At 43.0% G+C, this 18,912-nt stretch overlaps 2 protein-coding genes across 4 annotated transcripts in view; one reads left to right on the top strand and one right to left on the bottom strand.

The window, feature by feature from the left end:
• The window catches only part of grm8a (glutamate receptor, metabotropic 8a), a 379,646-nt gene that overhangs the window by 43,367 nt on the left and 317,367 nt on the right, over positions 1-18,912 (bottom strand). The gene's annotated exons all lie outside the window — the stretch shown is intronic.
• Positions 9,354-13,486, top strand: LOC129347893 (uncharacterized). Its single transcript, XM_055006587.1, has 2 exons — positions 9,354-10,287; positions 13,363-13,486. Exons 1-2 carry the CDS (start codon positions 9,495-9,497, stop codon positions 13,374-13,376), a joined length of 807 nt encoding a protein of 268 aa, XP_054862562.1. The 5' UTR covers positions 9,354-9,494; the 3' UTR covers positions 13,377-13,486.

The following is an 18,912-nucleotide window of genomic DNA, read 5'->3' on the forward strand; positions in this document are numbered from 1 at the left end:
AATGGACCTATTAGCTTGTTAGTCGAATTCTATTTTATTTTTTCTGCCCCTAAATGAAAGGTGAGTCATCAAAAGTGTTAATTTTACAGGAAGAGATCAAAGAAATAATTAACACAGGGGCTAAGGATTAGAATTTGAAAAATCTAGTCTGAATTCCCCCATATATCAAAGGAATTCCTCCCGGGACAACATCGAGTACAGAAAGATGGGAAACCATCCACCAACTGTGAAATACCACAGCAATACAGACCATGCCACAGACAACTCAACCACCAGAATACTCAAAAAGCTGAGAAAAAAATCCTTTTCTGCCCTCTTGACCTTTCCTTCACCATTCTTCCTTTTATTATCTTCTCCCTCTTCACATATAACTGCATATTCTTCCAGTTACACTCAACCAAACATATACAAACACTCTGTTTTCCCACTGCTGTGTCCCAGGACATTACTTTATGTCTGCCTTTTCTGTTGGGTTGCAGTCGAACCAGGCGTGCAGGTGTGGTCTACCGGTTCTACTTGCTGATGTGTGACACGAGCTCTCCAGGGTTTGAAAGCACATCTTCCACCAACAGCTCTTTTTTTTTTTCCTCACAGCCAGTAGACAATACAGCAGCACAGTCTCCCCGTATCACTTTATTTCCCATTGTGTTTTTACCTTTTATGTTGTTGTTATTAGGGTGACATCTCTATTTGCAGGGATACAACTTAGAGATCTATAATATTTGTGGGAAGGACAACATGCTTGCAGATGGTCTTTCACATGAAGAACTAAACCCGTTAAGGTCCTGAACTACATGCAACCTTTTCCATTAATATGCAAGTGTTTCCTTCAGACTATTGGTTTTTCGAGTTTTCCAGTTGTAGTTTACACTGTTCATAACCCTGGGGTATTCCTGTGTAAAATGAACAACTAAAATCATGATCTGTTGGGGTGAAGCCTGTTTTAGCAGGGAAACCACTTGGAGATCCATTTGTAGGACGGACAAGATGGTGGTGGACCTGGTCTGGGTATTAAAGTAGAATTCCTTTTCCCCATTATTAACAGAAAAAAGATTAATTCACAAAATGTCTTGTTCTGCTGATGGTCCAATTCCGATTAGGTTAACTTTTATTTTGGCAGTTTATCATCACTTCCGGGTCACCCTTCAATTTCATTTGTGAATTTTAACATATGAGGAAAAACGGACAAATACAAACTAGACTCCATTAAAAATGAGCCATTTCTTGACTTTGCTGGATATTCATTGTTTTATGGCACTTACCCCAGGTTGTTGCACTCTCAAACATACGTCGCTTTGGATAAAAGCGTCTGCTAAATGAAATCGTAAATATTTAGAATTGTCAATATTATTATACAGTGAAAATATGAAAAAAAAGAGACTGGACCTGAGCTAGATACTGTTCTTTCTCCATCAATGCGCAGTTTCTGCTCTCGTGTTTCCTTCAGACTAAAGATGTTTCATAGATTTTAAAGAGCAACTGTGTAATTAAGTTGGTATATTCCATAGGGGTGTTGTGCAGTAGGCCACCTTCTTAAGGGTGGGAGAGTCATGTCCTATTCTTTCTGTGTCCGACTGTTGTGTTGCGATGGTCTACCAGTTCTACTTGCTTCTTTGTAGAGTTTAATAGTTCCTCCTTCATCTACAGCTCTGTGTCTTAGCCAACATCCCAGACAGGAGGATCTACAGTAGCAGAGTCTCCACACTCCTCTGATGGTCCTTTGTTCTCTTGATTTGATTACAAACAAGCAAACAAACAAGATTTGTTACAGAACAAGATTTTCTGTCTGAAGTATCAGAGTTTTTTGCATCTTGTACATTGTAGAAGTTGTAGGTCTTTCAGTTTTATATCATTTCCCCAAAGTGCTGCAGTATAACTCACTGTATCTTAAACTTTAATATTTAACTAACAGCGACAGTTTACGTGTCCTGTTACATAGTTGTAACAGAAATGATCAGAAACTAGAATTACCATGTGCTATATGTTGGGTATGTGTGGACGTCCAGTGGCCTTTGACTAAACGTTAAACTAGGTGGCCAACCTGTAATCAAAAGCAGGCCCGACTGACTGTATTCTGCTCCTCGTTCATAGCAGAGGTAGTGCTGTGAGGATTAGCTCAGGTCTTAGTCCTGCCTCACCACCTGCTGTGTGGTAAGCATAATGATTTCACTCACCATCATCACTGTAGCATTTGCTCAGATTTTGTAATGCAGTGCTGGTTTGTAGCGGCGCATTGTGCTCCCAGGGGGGTTATGAATAGAAATGTAAAGCTCCCGGCCTAACATGGTGTTATCAAATTGCTCTTCCTGCCCTTTTGCAAATTCGCACACATATACACACATTCAGACTTTCTAATCACGATGCAGCAACAGCAGCAGCAGCAGGGGTTGGAGGTGTAACAGTCTTGATAGATGTAGTCAACTCACACAGCACCTGAGCTGGTCAAAAGGAGGAGAGGAGTCCTAACACTATGGGGCCTTATCCATTATTGATTAGAGAGGGTAGAAGAAGAAGATAATGTCTATGTGTGGGTGTGAGAGGCAGAAAGATGGACATGGAGGGTGGCAGAGCAGGTTTAGGAGAATGAAAGCGACGAGATGAGAGTAAAAAAGTACAGGACAAAGAGAGCAAAAACAAAGAGAGACAGGAAACAACCAGGACAGGAAGTGAAATGTTAAAAAAGTAAAATATACACGTTAATAAAGAAGAATAAGGAAGATTTCAAGACTGAAAGATGTCATCAGTAGGAAAACTAAGACAAAAAATGAGTGTTTAGTACCAGCACTTTACAAAATAATGAAGAATGAACTACAAAATGTATATTTAGATCACGTTTCATGTGCACTAAGCACATCTTTTTTTCTTTTACAATTCATTAGATGTACTATTTTGTACTAAGGGGTCATTTACAGTCTTCTTAGCTTTAGTTTGATTTTATTCCAGAACTAAAATAGCAGTTGCTCATATACTGAATAAGAAGAATTATTGGACAAATTTAAATGGTTTGCTTCAACTGGTAACATGAAATTTATTACTACTGTCCACAATAAGTAAAGAAATAGTAATATTGCAACTGGTTCAAGCTAGATGTTAAAAAAAATCATTTTATTTCTCTCGAATAAACAGTTTGCATGGCAGAGATGTAAGGTTAACTTGACATTTTCTGTAATGGAGAGATATCTATGCAATATAATACAATACAACAAGATTTAGATAATCCCACAGTAGGGAAATTTGCATTGTTACAGCAGCTAAAGTGTCAGTAGAAAAATAAAAACAAACCAAAAATACACATAAATACTAGTTTAGATTGTCAATACTGTGGCACAGATTCTGTCATGAGTAAAAATACTGATAGAATAGTACAAATATTGCATAGATTTTATGTAAATGACATAAATTTGCCATGAGTCAAAAAAATATTGACAATGCACAGATTTATTGTTCTAGGTGTAAATATTTATAATAAATTGCTGTATGTATCACATGTATTCACTTTCTTGCCAGGGGTTAGATGATGATACCTCTCCCATGCCTGTACACTTAATATGTGATACCTTAGCATACAGACTGGATGCAGTCTCCAGTTTCCATGCTGATATAAGCCAATTAGGATGTAAAAGTGATTTTCTCAACTAATTCTCACCAACGAAGCAAATGAGTGTATTTTCCCGTTTTCCGAGTTAAACCGTTCCTTAAGAGAACAGAAAAAGGAGTTGGATGCTGAGATGGAAGTGGGCTGAATAGTTAGAATGCAGGAGCTGAAAAATAAAAGTGGAACCTGAACTTGGCAACACAACATAAAGCACCGCGCTGAGGCTGCTAGCCAAATATCTTAGCACCGCTGCAGTTTGTTTATGCTAATCAAGCTAATATCTCAAAATAATTGGGTTGTGATTTATTGATGCTACCTTTAGCTTTGACACATCAGTATACCGGCGACTTCTTGCCTCAGGAAGCACAAACCTAAGCAGCACCCATGGGGACGTCTGACTGCAGAGGAATATCTTTTATAGGTGTCATTTCAGAGATACAAGACTGTGACTGCACTGGGAAGCTCTCTGGTAGTGCAACGATGCAAATAAGAGGTTAAAACAGAGTCATGCCGCATTAAACTGTCTTTTACGCTGTGCGATATGCGTGGTGACAAACATTTTTTGCATTATTAAACATACAAAAAAAAGTTACAGAACATCTATAAGTCAAATAATATCGAAGTTCTTGATCTGTGAGCTGCTCTCACGAGTTTTTGTGATGATGCTTGTGAAGTGATAGGAGTTGACATATTCCTCTCTTTCAGCCAAGCTCAAGTTCAGTGACGCCTGCAAAATAACATCAGAATGTTTTGCAATGCCCTAAGGTGCTGTGTGGGGCTGTGAAGATTGGCTCTGAAGAAACTATTAGTGTCAAGGCAAATCTAAAGGGTATAATGACGTTTTTTTTATTTTACAACTGTTTCCACTGACTGGCATTTTTTTATAAGATTAAAAAAAAAAAAACAGATTTTACTCAGTTGTTCATCTGTGTCATCAACAACATCATGCATTAATAAAAAAAGCCACAATATTTACCTGGTGTTTTGTGTACCATGCATTTATTTACATTATATTAGATGTGCTGTGTGGCTTTTTGGTCACTAAGAGGGTCATTTACAATCATTTTAGCTTTAGTTTGATTTTATTCTGTAACTAAAATAGCAGTTGCTCATGTACTTAAAAAAATATCAATAGGTATCATGCATTTAAATTATTTTCATCCAGATCAAGCTGACAAGAAATATTAATGCTACTAGTTTAGGTTAGATGTACTACAATTGTTTGATTTCACAGAAATAAACAGTTTTTTAGTATTTTAAGTTGATAGAAACCAAAAAAAGTAAAACTACCAAGTAAGATACATTTGAAACAGCACTTTACTCCAAATACAGCACAACACTTTCTACAGTGTACAACAGACAGAAAACTAATCATGACATGCTGTTGTGATTGCGCTTTTCTTTAATTTCCATTGTTATTAAAGTCAAAAGTTTGTTCTTTCCTTCAATCACAGTGTAGAAAAATAGGTCAGCATGGCAGAGAGAAGCTCAGGCCAGGTCAATTCAGGTAATAAGAAGGTATCACGCTATCATGTCTGCTGTTATAGTCATTACAACGCCTCGGGTAAGATCCTCTCACAATTGAGGTGAGATTTGATTGGTCCCACTGTTGACAAAATGAGTCTGTAGGGCAACAAACTTTCAAAACCTCTCTAACATAGAAAGTTTATGATCACTGCCTTCATTAAAACTTCAACATTGCCTCAGTGTCTCTATCTCATATTCAAGCTTCTGCTATATTTACATCCACTGTTGCAAGCGGAAGTCTATGACTAGATACTACAAGATATCTGATAACAACAGAAATTCATATAAGCATGAATACATGTGTAAGTAGAAGCACACATGGAGAGCTTATTCTCCTCCAAGGTCGATGTCCACCATGTTCCACCTTTTCACCAAGTGTCATGAAATGCGTTGAGGTTGTTTTTGTGCAAACACACGTACAAATTTGTAGAATCCCCATTTTCGGAAGAGTCCGTGCATTATCAGTATTTTCCCACATATTAAGTAATCCTGTGCAATGTTGTTACTTTCCACATTCAGTGCAATCCGTGCAGTATCTGGATTTCTACATATGGAACAATCTGCACAACACAAACAGTACTAATGTATATTTAAATTTTTCTGACTGATGTTTCTACAATTTTGCACTATCGCCATTCCCACTGTGGGATTAATAAAGGTTGATCTTATCTTATCTTATTTATTGATATTACTACAAGAAACATCCACACACATGTAGAGTCTATGTGCAGTATAATTTGTTGGATGCACTGCAAATTCAATATAGAGAGTTGACATTACACAACAATGCTGCCTGTAGATATATGGGTCAATATATAATTGTGGGACTTTTTATAACATAGTTGACATTTCTGCTGTTTTCAGGATTAAAATCAACATAGCTGCCTATAACCAAACACCACATGGCATGGATGCTTTTTTTTCTGAGTACAGACTGTGCAAGGAGATTTGCCATCTCCCACAGCTTCATAATTCATCATTAAAAGAGTTGTACTTGAAGTAGCTGCAGTCAGACTTTGGAGGTGCTATCGATGCTTTCCATCGATAGCAGCCGAACACAAAGAGAAGCTCTAAATACTCAAGCAGTCCTGTGCTATGTTTGCCCGCTGGGTTTGGGACGGGAAGGTAACAAAATTCAGCTGCAAGTGCTTCGATTGCACTCGGCACAGCTCTGGAATAATCACTGACATGGTACAACTAGCTGCTATATTCTGCAAATAAGTGAAAAGCCACAGTCAGCCTTGCAGAGACATTGCAAAAACAATGAACTGGCATTAACTACAGAGTTAGCTTAGCTTAGCACAGAGACCCAGCTCTTCACTGAACACCTTTGCGCTTGACAGACTGCAAGAAAAAACCTCCCGCACTGCTTGCAGGCACCACGGTGCTATCACATTTGAATTTGTTTCATGGCACTTATCCAGGTTGTTTTCTCCTGACTAGATCCTTGCTTGTGTTGTATCTACTCTCACATGTACGACGCTTTGGATAGAAGCATCTGCTAAATGAAACTGCAGAATTGCAGAATGTAAACAGGTTGAAGCAGCCTACCTCTGTCAAAAGGTCACAAAATTACAAAAAAGACTCCATCATATTTTTTTAATCCATACTAAAATCAAATGGTATTTTACTGGTTACCTCTGGTTGGTTCCAGACAACCAGTAACAACAGTACCTATTTATCTTTCACACACCCTGCAAAATGGGTAGAATTATTCCTTCAACAAATGATCTCGCTTTTTATGAATGTTTTTATTCTCATCTTCAATGGGATGTTCGTTAAACTGAGTTTTTTCAACAGAACACAAACAGGAAATTCTACCTGCAGGCTTTTTGTGCTTTAACACAGGTTCCTCGTCTGCAAATAGAAACATGCAAATGAACAGCGAAAAAACAACACCCCTGTGTGCACACTTACACACTCACCAGCCAACCCAATGACACACCCAGCGGCACAGCATGACATGACCAATCACCAGGACTGCAGTGAGATGCCTTTTGGCACATTGTGAATGGTTCCCGCTGCAAAGGAAAGTGGAGGAGTGCCATTTCAGCCATTAGAGGAAATGCCTTGACGTGGCGGGGGCAGAGGAAGGGGGTTTATATGTATAAAATTGTGGCCCCACAATGGGCAATTCTTCAGGGGCATCCATTTTTCACAACCAAACCCCATTACGATAATAGGTCAGGGCTTTTAAAGGTACAACCCATCTCATGGCTAAAATGCTTTTCGCATTTCCTTTCTCTTTTTGACCCATTCTGCCACCTTATGGGTGTATGCAGGAAGATAAAAGTGGTTTAAGATGCAGGTTAGGATGGAGACACTGACAATACCTATGTCTATGTGCTTACAAATAAGCACACAATCCCTGTATATATGTATAGACACAAGCCTATAAGTTTCCAGTTTAAACCAAATTACATCGCAACCCTTTGGACCCAATGAGAAAAGCACTAATGCGAAACATTACCTGCATGGTGTTGTGGGGCAAGTTTGTGCATTTTCACAAAGAGAGGAACTTGACAAAGCAAAACCCACTGCTGTTCTTTTAAACTTAGACTTTGAGCAACCAAGGTGCATTACAGAGAGAGAGGAAACCACATAGTCCAATTGATTGCTGTGAAATACAAAGAGGCACCACACTTTTATCAGTGGCTATTCCCTTCTCTCTTTGGTGTGGAGTTTAAAAAGCTTGGCGTTCCCTTTAAACCTTTGTAAAGCTGTGGAACAGCTTTAAGATCAGTTGCTCTGAATATCACAAGAAGGTCGCTATATAATATCTCTACAGTCACTCATATGCACATGCACAAAAGCACCCTTTTAAGTGAACTGTTTTTTTTTTTTACTTTACTGATTGGACTCCCTTCAGCTTTAACAGGAAGCTCTGCCTTTACTTCAGAGTCTGCTATGACCGTATCAAGCCAATTTCAACAGTAGACTGCTATTATGTCGACTTTCACACAAATTTGTACGAAACACGAAACCCTCCCTGGTTGCAGTAGTACACAGATAGTATTTGAGATAAACTGAATTTGCAAGCGGTAAAAGATTGCTTCTCTTTTATTATGAATACCAACAGTTCTTGAAGGTAGGAGAAGCAATGGTAACTGATACAGTGTGTGAAGCAAAAAAGTTTTTTTTTGTTTTTTTTTGACCATGCTGCACTTTTTTCGCAGTAGTAAAAAGCATTCTCTAACTTCAGCCACCCAAGTGTTCTGGGTTCACTTAATAAGATAACACAGTGTGGAATGTGTCAGTATGATACAAGGGGACGTCTTGTAGAGTTGGTTCACTAAATGTAACATGCTGCCCTTTGTAAGATGACAAAAAGTACAATTCGAAATATATGATAGTTCAAAAACTGCAACAGCTAGTCCTAGTAATGCAATTAAAAACTTTCAGGCACCTGTACGTTCCAATACTTTGATTTTCTTGTTGGTGGGAGGATTTGGTTTCACTCCAGCATCGTGCTCTTACTGTTTAAACAGCCTGTAATTATTTCTGAATTGGTTTTATTAAAGGTCTATTAACACCAAAGGGTCCTGTCTGATAATGTTCTATAAATGATGCCTATTCTCATGCACTAGTCACTGGCAGTGATGATAGCAGATAATCTTCAAACACCACAGCATTCTCTATCCTTCCTCCAGGATCCAAGCCACAAGCTAAGAGAATTGTTTTTCACTCAGTAGGGTTCCGCCCTGCTCACAACCTGCGTGGGGATTTACATTTTAATTATTTTGCTGTAATATTTGACACGTGAACTGATTTTGGCATTAAGCAAGTGTTTCTTTTGATTGACACTGTAAAGACTCGGCCATGAGAAACCAAACGTGACTCTGCCAAGCTGGAAATCTGCTCAACATGGTCCTATTTGCTTTCTGACAACTCCCTCTAGAAGATTAGATTTTTTTCTTCTTTTTTTTACTTTGGTGTCCCCTTTTCATCAACCAATGTTCAATTTCAAAGCTTTGTTGTCTCGTTGGCTAAAATGTAGTCCTCAGTATTTGCAGTGCTTTGAAAATGAATCAGTCACAGAGCACATTTCTATGGGCTGAATGGATTAAGTTTGTTGTCCAAACTTGCTCAAAGAGGTTTTCATTGACTTGAATGAAAAAATTCTGCTTTATTGTACAGTCCCAGTTAGGGGTAGGCAATGACCATGACCTTATATCATGGTGTGGTGTACAGGTTATACAGGGTCTCTCACCCAGAGGGTCGGGGGGTTTAGGGGAGGGGACAAGACCCTAGGAGAGGCACATGTGGTTTTGGTTCATCAGTCTATCTCTGGCTTAAGAAGAATAAAGTTGGCTTACTTGCAACTAGCTTGTTTCTACTTCTTGCTGCCACATTGGTGACCCCTGAGTTGAACATGACTGAACCGTCTTCGGAGAGTGTTTCATCGTCGACCTCGGCCGTGGACTCGGCTTCGACTTCCCTCCAACTCTCCCAGCCGGCCTCGTCCGCTACCGCGACCGCCGCAGTGAAGCTTCCGGACTTCTGGCAGAGCGACCCGGCTTCATGGTTCCAGCACATTGAGGCTTTATTCCATCTTCGTGGTGTGGACGCGGATGACTCCAGGTACTACTTGGTGGTTGCTGCCCTGGATCAGCAGTCCACTCGCCGGGTGATGTCGCTGCTGCGTAGCCCCCCTGACAGTGGGAAATACGCCGCTCTCAAGCAGCTCCTGGTGCGGAGATACTGTCTGTCTTCCGCGGAGAGAGCGGATAAACTCCTCAGCTTGTCCGGTTTGGGAGACTGTACTGCGGTGGACCTTATGGACGACATGCTCTCGCTCCTGGGCTCAGACGAAGGCGGTTTCCTTTTTCCTCATATTTTTCTGCGGCAGCTCCCGCGTGAAGTTCGGGCTGCTTTGGCTAACTCCCCGCTTCTAGCCGCTGGCGATTTCCGCGGCCTAGCAGAGGAGGCTGACCGTGTCCTGTTGGCTTCCAGACGGGTTACGGTCCAAAGTGCTACGATGGATCCCCAGCAGATGTCCCCAACGGACCCCGCGGTGGTTTCGGCTGTCAGCGCGAGGGCTCGGCGTGGGAGCCCCCTCTGTTTCTACCACCGGAGGTTTGGCGTCAAAGCTAGGCGCTGTGTCCCGCCATGTACTTTTGACTCTTCTGGAAACGCAGTGGCGGCTGTGGGCGCTGGTGACCGAGGTGAGCTGCTCTTTATTAATGACTCACTGACAGGACGTCGTTTTCTGATCGACTCTGGCTCTCAGAAGAGTTTGTTGCACCCCACGAGCCACGACATGGCGACCCGTGGTGGTTGCGGCCCACAGCTAAGCGCAGCTAACGGCTCTGCTATTGGCACTTTTGGTACAAAACGGACAACTGTTTGTTTCCACGGGCGTGATTTCGAGTGGGACTTTGTAGTTGCTTCTGTGACTGTTCCAATTATTGGTGCTGATTTTTTGTGTGCTCATGGTTTGTTGGTTGATGTTGCTAATCGTAGACTCATAGACGCTGTGACTTTTGCTACTTTTCCCTGCGAGTCTGGAGGTGTTGGGTCGTTTCCGCACGCAACTTTTTCAACGTCCGGCGATGTTTTTCAGAGCCTTCTTGCTGACTTTCCGTCTCTAACCACACCAGCTTTTTCCTCTGCGGTTGCTAAACACGGAGTGGAGCACTTCATTCCTACAAGTGGTCCGCCGGTTTTTGCGCGCGCACGGCGTCTTGACGCGGGAAAATTGGCCTGCGCCAAGGAGGAGTTTGCTACTATGGAGAGGTTAGGAATAGTGCGGCGCTCTAACAGCCCCTGGGCCTCTCCCCTTCACATGGTGCCTAAGGCTGATGGATCCTGGCGCCCATGCGGTGACTTTCGCCGTTTAAACAACGTGACAACTCCGGATCGTTACCCGATCCCTCACATTCAAGATTTTTCGGTTCGGTTGTCTGGTGCGTCCGTGTTCTCGAAAGTGGACTTGGTGCGTGGGTATCATCAGGTTCCGGTGCACGTAGATGATGTGCCTAAGACCGCAGTGATCACCCCATTTGGGCTGTTTGAGTTCCTCCGGATGCCGTTTGGACTCAAGGGGGCAGCGCAGACCTTTCAGAGGTTAATGGATTCGGTTTTGCGTGGTTTGTCGTTCGTGTTCGTCTATCTTGACGACATCTTAGTGGCCAGCTCGTCTCTGGAAGAGCACCACGCACACCTCAGAGAGGTTTTTCCCGGCGCTTGGATGCCCCACGGCCTGATTGTTAACCCCGCAAAGTGCCAGTTTGGGTTGCGCGTGATCGATTTTCTGGGTCATCGGATTTCAGCAAGTGGCGCAGTTCCATTGCCAGCCAAGGTACAGGCTGTTACAGATTTCCCCCGCCCGGCATGTGGTTAAGTCTCTACAAGAGTTTTTGGGCATGGTGAACTTCTAAAACAGGTTCATTCCGCACGCTGCCCATCTTATGCAGCCGCTTTATGATGGCTTGCGTTCTAAGAAGGCTACTGATCCTGTTGTCTGGACTTCAGAGCGGATTGTTGCTTTTGATGGGGCTAAGTCTGCCTAGCTGAGGCAGCTCTCCTTGCTCATCCTGATCCGGATGCGCGTATTGCCCTGACAACGGATGCTTCTGATGTTGGCAGTCGGGGCTGTGGTTGAGCAGCACGTGGCTGGTACGTGGCAGCCTCTCGCGTTCTTTAGCCGTAAGTTGCGGGACTGCGAGCGGAAGTATAGCGTTTTCGACCGCGAGTTGTTGGCTCTGTTTTTTGGCTACCCGGCATTTTCGCTTTTTGTTGGAAGGTCGTTCTTTTACCGCTTACGTGGACCATAAGCCGCTGACGTTTGCGATGTCTAAAGTTACTGATCCCTGGTCAGCGCGTCAGCAACGTCATCTTGCGGCTATTTCAGAGTTCACGACTGACATACGTCACGTTGCCGGTAAATCCAATTCAGTCGCTCGACTGTCTTTCACGCGTGCTGGTTTGTCCTGTGCTTCTCGGGACAGATTTTTCAGGCTATGGCTGCGGAACAGGTCGAGGATGCGGATATACCTTGCCCTTCGCTCTACGGGGTTCAGGGCTGAAGCTTGAAGAGACAGTGTTGCACGAAGGTGGTCGACTCTCCTGTGTGATGTGTCCACGGGTCGACCTCGCCCCATAGTTCCGGCAGGTTGGAGGCGGCGGGTATTTGACTCCGTGCACTCTCTCTCACATCCTGGTGTGCGCGCGTCAGTTAAGCTGGTCAGTTTCCGTTTCGTTTGGCCAGGTTTGCGCAAAGACGTTAGGGGATGGGCAGCTTCTTGTGTTGCGTGCCAGCGTGCCAAGGTGCATCGGCATACTAAAGCTCCTCTTGAACCGTTTCCGATCCCTGCCAGGCGTTTTGATCATGTGCATGTGGATCTGGTCGGCCCACTCCCATCTTCGAGGGGTTTTACTCATTTGCTCACTATGGTGGATCGTACTACAAGGTGGCCTGAGGTGGTTCCCCTCTCATCCACCGCATCAGCGGATGTGGTTGGTGCTTTCCTCTCGGCCTGGGTTGCCCGTTTTGGTGTTCCTTCGATATTACTTCTGACCGGGGCCCCCAGTTCATTTCAGAGCTTTGGACAGGGATGGCGCGCTCCCTAGGGGTGCAAGTTCACCGTACAACAGCGTACCACCCTCAGGCTAATGGGCTATGTGAACGTTTCCACCGTTCTCTTAAAGCGCTCTGCGTGCTTCCCTTGTCGATGACAGTTGGGTGGACCGTTTGCCGTGGGTCCTTCTCGGGTTGCGTTCAGCCCCTAAGGAGGATCTCGATGCGTCTTCTGCAGAGTTAGTTTTTGGTCAGCCGCTTCGTATTCCGGGTGAGTTTTTGTCAGAATCAGCAGCTCCGGTTTTCCGCTCCTCTATGGACAGTTTTTTGTCCGGCGGCTCTTCGGCTCCTGGTCCAATGCATCATTGTTTTCCGCGGTCGTTTGTGCCTTTGGCACTCAATTCGGCTCGTTTTGTTTTTGTACGCCGCGATGCCCACCGCTCCCCCCTCCAGCCTCCATATGATGGTCCATTTCGTGTGCTTGATCGAGGTGCCAAGGGTTTTCTGTTGGATATGGGTGGGCGTAAAGAGTTTTAACTGTGGATCGCCTTAAGCCGGCCTATGTTGTAGCAGGTGAGACTGTGTTCCCGGTCAGGTTCCCCGTCGTGGCCGTCCTCCTACCAGACCTTTGGCTCTGTCTCCTGCTGCTGACTGTGTCTCCCCGCCTGTGATGGACCATACTGTTCCTGTGCGCTCCACTGATGACCACTCTGTTTTGCAGGTTCCTCGCCCTGACTCCGTGGTTCGGCGCAGTCGTTTCGGCAGGCCTATTAAGCCCCCGTTGAGAGACTGATTTGTTTTTGTGTGCCATGTTCCCTTCTGGGTGTTCGGGGGGGAGCTGTGTGGTGTACAGGTTATACAGGGTCTCTCACCCAGAGGTTCGGGGGGTTTAGGGGGGGGACAAGCCCTAGAGGCACATGTGGTTTGGTTCATTCAGTCTATCTCTGGCTTAAGAAGAATAAAGTTGGCTTACTTGCAACTAGCTTGGTTCTACTTCTTGCTGCCACAACCCTTTGGAGGCGAACCGTAACGAGGCGGGTGGAGAGCATCGCCGAAAATCTGGAGCTTCAGCTGCACAACAAAGTGTACGATTTTGACGTTTTCTCCTCGGCTCTGGACGAGAGCTGTGATGTCCGTGACACAGCCCAGTTACTCATCTTTGTACATGGACTAACAAAAAACCTTTGAGATGACGGAGGAGCTGGCAGCTGTGCAGCCAATGAAGGGACCACGACGGTGAGTGATTTGTTCACTGAGGTAAATACACACATGAACAAGCTGGGACTAAAATGGGAGAATTTAGCTGGTGTTACAACTGATGGCTGTCCAAATTTGACAGGGAAAAATGTTGGACTTTTGAAAGGAATGCAAGATAAAGTGACTGAAATAAACCCAGAACAGAAACTGATATTTTTGCATTGTATTATACATCAGGAGGTGCTGTGTAAATCAGTGCTAAAAATCAACCACGTGACTGATGTTGTAACTAAAGTAGTTAACTTCATCAGGGCAAGAGCAATGAATTACAGTTTGTTCTCTTTTTGGAGGAGATGAGAGTGAACATGGTGACCTTGGTTACCAGACAGCTGTCAGATGGCTCAGCCCGGGCAAGGTGCTTAAACGAGTTTTACGATCTGAGACCAGAGATTCGAGAGTTGGGCATTGTACATCATTGTATTGTTTCATTTACTGGTTTTTTTTTGTAATTCACTTTTTTATTAGTTTTCAACTTTTATAACAGAGTTAAACAAAAACATAACATCAATAATAACAATAATAGTAACAATAATCACAAATGAATAAATTAAGAAAAAAAAATAAATGAAACAAATAAAACAAAAAAAAACAAACAAAAAAAAAGGAAAAATTATAAAAGTAAACAGAACCAAGATAAAACAGAATTAAGTCTCTCGTGTTACACAGGGTAAACAATTAAGTAACTCATCTTTCCAAAAGAACGATAGAAACAGGCATAGGCTAAGACAATAAGACACCAGCACAGGTGTCATATATCACTGTACCACACTCATACTTGGTGTTGCCAAGATAGAAGTCCAGTCACAAGAGATACAAGATACAAAATACAAATCATGAGAAAAGCACACATTACCATCCATTCAGCTTATTCCTTCCCATGTACTACCTCAACCATAAAGGGGCCCCATATCTTTTGAAATATATTTAGTTTATTATTAATTTTAAAGATAGACTGTTCAAAATTTGCTATTTTAGTCATTTCCCCCATCCATTCACTAAAAGATACTATATTATCAGTTTTCCAGTGTCTCAGTACTATTCTGCACCCTGTGGAGAGGGCCAGCCTACACCACAGGGTCTGTTGAACTGTTAGGCCCTCCTCTCTCACACCTATTCCTAATGTGCAAAGTGCAGGGTTTTGCACAAACTTTGTACCGAGTACTTTGTTGACAAATCCTATTATAGTCTTCCATAAATTCTGGGCCAGGTAACAATCGTAAAGCATGTGTAAGAGTGTGCCTTTACTCCTGTGGCATCTCCAACATAAATCTGAGTCCCGCAGTTTCAGTTTGGCCATCTTGCATGGGGTCCAATAACATCTATGAATGATTTAGTATATAATTAATCTGGTCTGTATTTCCCTTGATATCTTATACCATGACCCTGTAATATCCTTCCACATCTCCTCAGATATTTCTCCTCCCAAATCTTCCTCCCAAACCCTCTTGAGTCCTGAAAGTCCTGGTGGGTGAGATTGTCTCATTAAGCTATAAAATGCTGATGCTGTTTTTTTGGTCAGCTGATTGGCCTGTATCATTTCCTGTACTAATGTTTGCTTTATTAGGGGTGTCCTCTTTTGCATGGATAACAAACAGCTTCTCAATTGGAGGTACTTCCAGAAATCTGTTTTAGGTATATGATATTTAGTCATCATCTGTTCGAAGGAGATAAATTTATCTCCCTCCAAGACATCCTCAATGTATATAATCCCTGCCTCAGTCCACGTCCGCCAGAATAAGGCCTTTCTGCCCACCTTCAACAATTTGTTATTCCAAAGTGATGATCTTGTTACGGGGGTTCTGTGGGAGCTCAGGTGCAGGGAATGAACAGTCTGGAAATCGTGGGTTACTCTGTCTTTATTTACAGGTTCTTCTCAGAACACAACAATAGAACACGTGACATAAATTACTCTAGACTTGAGTATGCAACCTAGAATACTCAGAAACGACAATCGAAACTCAATGTGCTTTTAACTCTAACTTCGAGTGTACTTTAAACTAGAATACTCAGAAACGACAATCAACTTCAACGTCCTTTATCTCTAACTCGAGAGTACAAACTAGAAATGCCAAGCGGCCCCTACTGGCCGGGCAACTATACTTGGGCTCGACTCTACTTATAGTAGTCCTCCTCGAAGCGGAGGGTAATTCGAACGGTAACCAAGTTCCAAACTTTCTGTAAACACTGTAGGTGCTGTGACTAAAAGACGACTATTTCTCGGAGTCCTCTGTGGCTCGAGCTGTAACTAAGAATCACTACAACCATAACTCTAGGGATGCTCTGGACCGGTTCACAGCGGAGGCAGCCTGGTTTAAGCAGCAACAGGTGGGCGAAGGAGGACGCCAACAGCCGGGGGGTCGACTCAGGTGTAGATCTCCGTCTCCCGGAGGAAGCGACCAAGGTCCCGAGCTGCTGGTTCTCTGGCAGGGAGCAGGTGGTTCCAATACTCTCCAAGCAGAGTGACGATCTGGCACTGAGAGCTGGGTGGCGTCTGGCTAAGTAGCAGCCGAGCCGCCACCTGATTGGTCGACCTCCACCTGTTCCTCTGCTGGAGGATTGCGCTGGATGGAGAACACCTGTGGCTCCTTAAGCGCTGCTGGGCTGTCTTGAACCGGGAAGGATGGAAAGGGGAGGGGAGAAGAGCACTAACTGGGGCTGGCGGCTGCCAGCCTGACAGATCTTCGAGTGAAAAGGGGCTTTGACCCTACAATTTGGTGTGAAGTCCTCCAGGTTTCTCTTGCAAACCTCAATAATGGACTATTACATGGGATTTCTCCCTCTGTCTGAGTTATGAAGGTGTGAATGGAAAACGGTTCTGTAAGTTCCCTCTCAATTGATACCCAAGCCGGGATTTGACCATCTGCACCATAAATCTTAGATAGCTGATTAAGCGAGAAAGCATAGTTATACCAATCTACTCTGGGCATTCCAAGGCCTCCATCCTCTTTGGCAGCGTACAATTTAGTTCTATTAAGGGATGGCCTTTTACCTGACCATAGGAATGTTTCTATTATTTTATTGAACTTTTTCAGTACAGGAAGTGGAAAATTCAGGGGTAACATATAAATAATATAATTAATTTGTGGGACCACTATCATTTTCAAAATATTTATTTTACCCAGTAGAGAAAGTCTCAGCTTATCCCAATTTTGAAGTTTACTCTCAATTTTCAGTATGAGGGGGAGAAGATTTTCCTCCATTATATCCTTTAGGCCTGGAGTCAAATAAATACCTAAATATGTCAAGCCCGAGGGAAGCCACCTAAACTGCCAGCCCTGCCTGACTTCTGGTAGGCAACCCTTAGACAATGGCATTGCCTCTGACTTGCCCCAGTTGACTTTGTATCCTGAAATAGTTGCGAAGGAGCCGATCACCGATAGCATGTGTGGTACAGCTACTTCAGGATTTGTAGACACCAACAAAATATCATCTGCATACAGCAACAGTTTATGTTCTACCTGCCCAGCTTTTATACCCTTTATATTAATGTTATCTCTAATAGCAATTGCTAAAGGTTCCAGTGCTAGCGCAAAGATTAATGGGCTTAGGGGACAGCCTTGCCTTGTACCTCTAAAGAGGGGAAAAGGTGTAGACCTCCTTCCATTCGTTAAGACTGAAGCCCGGGGGCTATGATACAACAACTTGACCCAATTTATGAATGAGGAGCCCAAACCAAACCCATGCAGTGTCCAAAACAGATATGCCCACTCCACCCTATCGAACGCCTTTTCTGCATCTAGAGAGAAGGCAACTCTGGGTTCAGCACTATCTTTTTCCTGCCACATCAAATGTAATAGTTGGCGAACATTATTAGCAGAATGTCTCCCTTTTACAAAGCGCACCTGGTCTGGATGAATAAGACTTGGCAGAAATTTTTCCAATCTTGTAGCTAATATTTTTGCCAGTATTTTTGCATTCACATTTATCAGTGAGACCGGGCGGTAGCTACCGCATTGTAGAGGATTCTTTCCTTTTTTATGAATAAGTGTTATTACTATAGATTGCATGCTCTCCGGCATGCTACCCCTTTGGAGCGCATCCTGAAATACTTTAAGTAATCTTGGAGCTAGTATGTCAGAGAATGCCTTATAAAAATCTGTTGGGAAGCCGTCATCCCCAGGTGATTTCCCAGCACTCAGTTTTTTTATAGCTTGTTTGACCTCTTCAAGTGTAATATCTCCTCCAAAATCTCTGTGTTCTTCTATTGATAAAGATGGCAAATGTACTCGTGATAAGAAATGATCTATGTCGTCCTGGTCTATATTGCACTGTGACGTGTATAACTTTTTGTAAAATAACTTAAATGTCTCATTAATCTCCCCGGTGTCTGTCACCAATGTCCCTTCTTCATTCTCTACAGCAGGTATTAGATTACAACTATATTGTTGTTTTACCCTCTGAGCCAAGAATTTTCCTGCAGCTTCCCCTTGTTCATAATACCTCTGCTTACATTGATATAATGCAAATTCTACCTTCTTCTGCAGTATAGAATTCAATTCAAACTTAAGCTTACTTAAGTGTGAGAGTACCATTAGGTTTGGTTGATGAGCATATATTTTCTCAAGATCCTTGATTTCTCTTTCTAGTTCCTGAAGGCGCCTGATAGATTGCTTTTTAAGAAAAGCAGTGTTGTATTAATCGTCCCCTCAAATAAGCTTTAAATGCATCCCACTCTAGGCCAGGGTTTGAGGCTGTGCCTTCATTTTGATCCCAATATTCAAAAATTTCTTGCTTTAAAAATTTACTAGATGTTTAATTCTGGAGTAATGAAGTATTTAGTCTCCAACGGGTCATAGGCTCCCTAGCTCTAGGCCCAAGGCTTAACACTGTCTCTACTGGGGCATGATCTGATAATACAATATTGCCAATAGATGCACTGATGGTCATGCCTACTAATTGTTTAGATATCAAAAAGTAGTCTATCCGTGAGTAGGTAGAATGAGGGTTTGAGTAGAAAGTGTATTCCCTTTCATGCGAGTATAAAAGTCTCCAATATCGACCAGTCCTAATTCTT

Source organism: Amphiprion ocellaris, chromosome 21, assembly GCF_022539595.1.
Source record: "Amphiprion ocellaris isolate individual 3 ecotype Okinawa chromosome 21, ASM2253959v1, whole genome shotgun sequence".
Taxonomy (NCBI): domain Eukaryota; kingdom Metazoa; phylum Chordata; class Actinopteri; family Pomacentridae; genus Amphiprion; species Amphiprion ocellaris.

Coding starts and splice junctions, on each gene's coding strand:
- LOC129347893 (XM_055006587.1), top strand. CDS start 9,495: ATGACTGAACCGTCTTCGGAGAGTGTTTCATCGTCGACCTCGGCCGTG.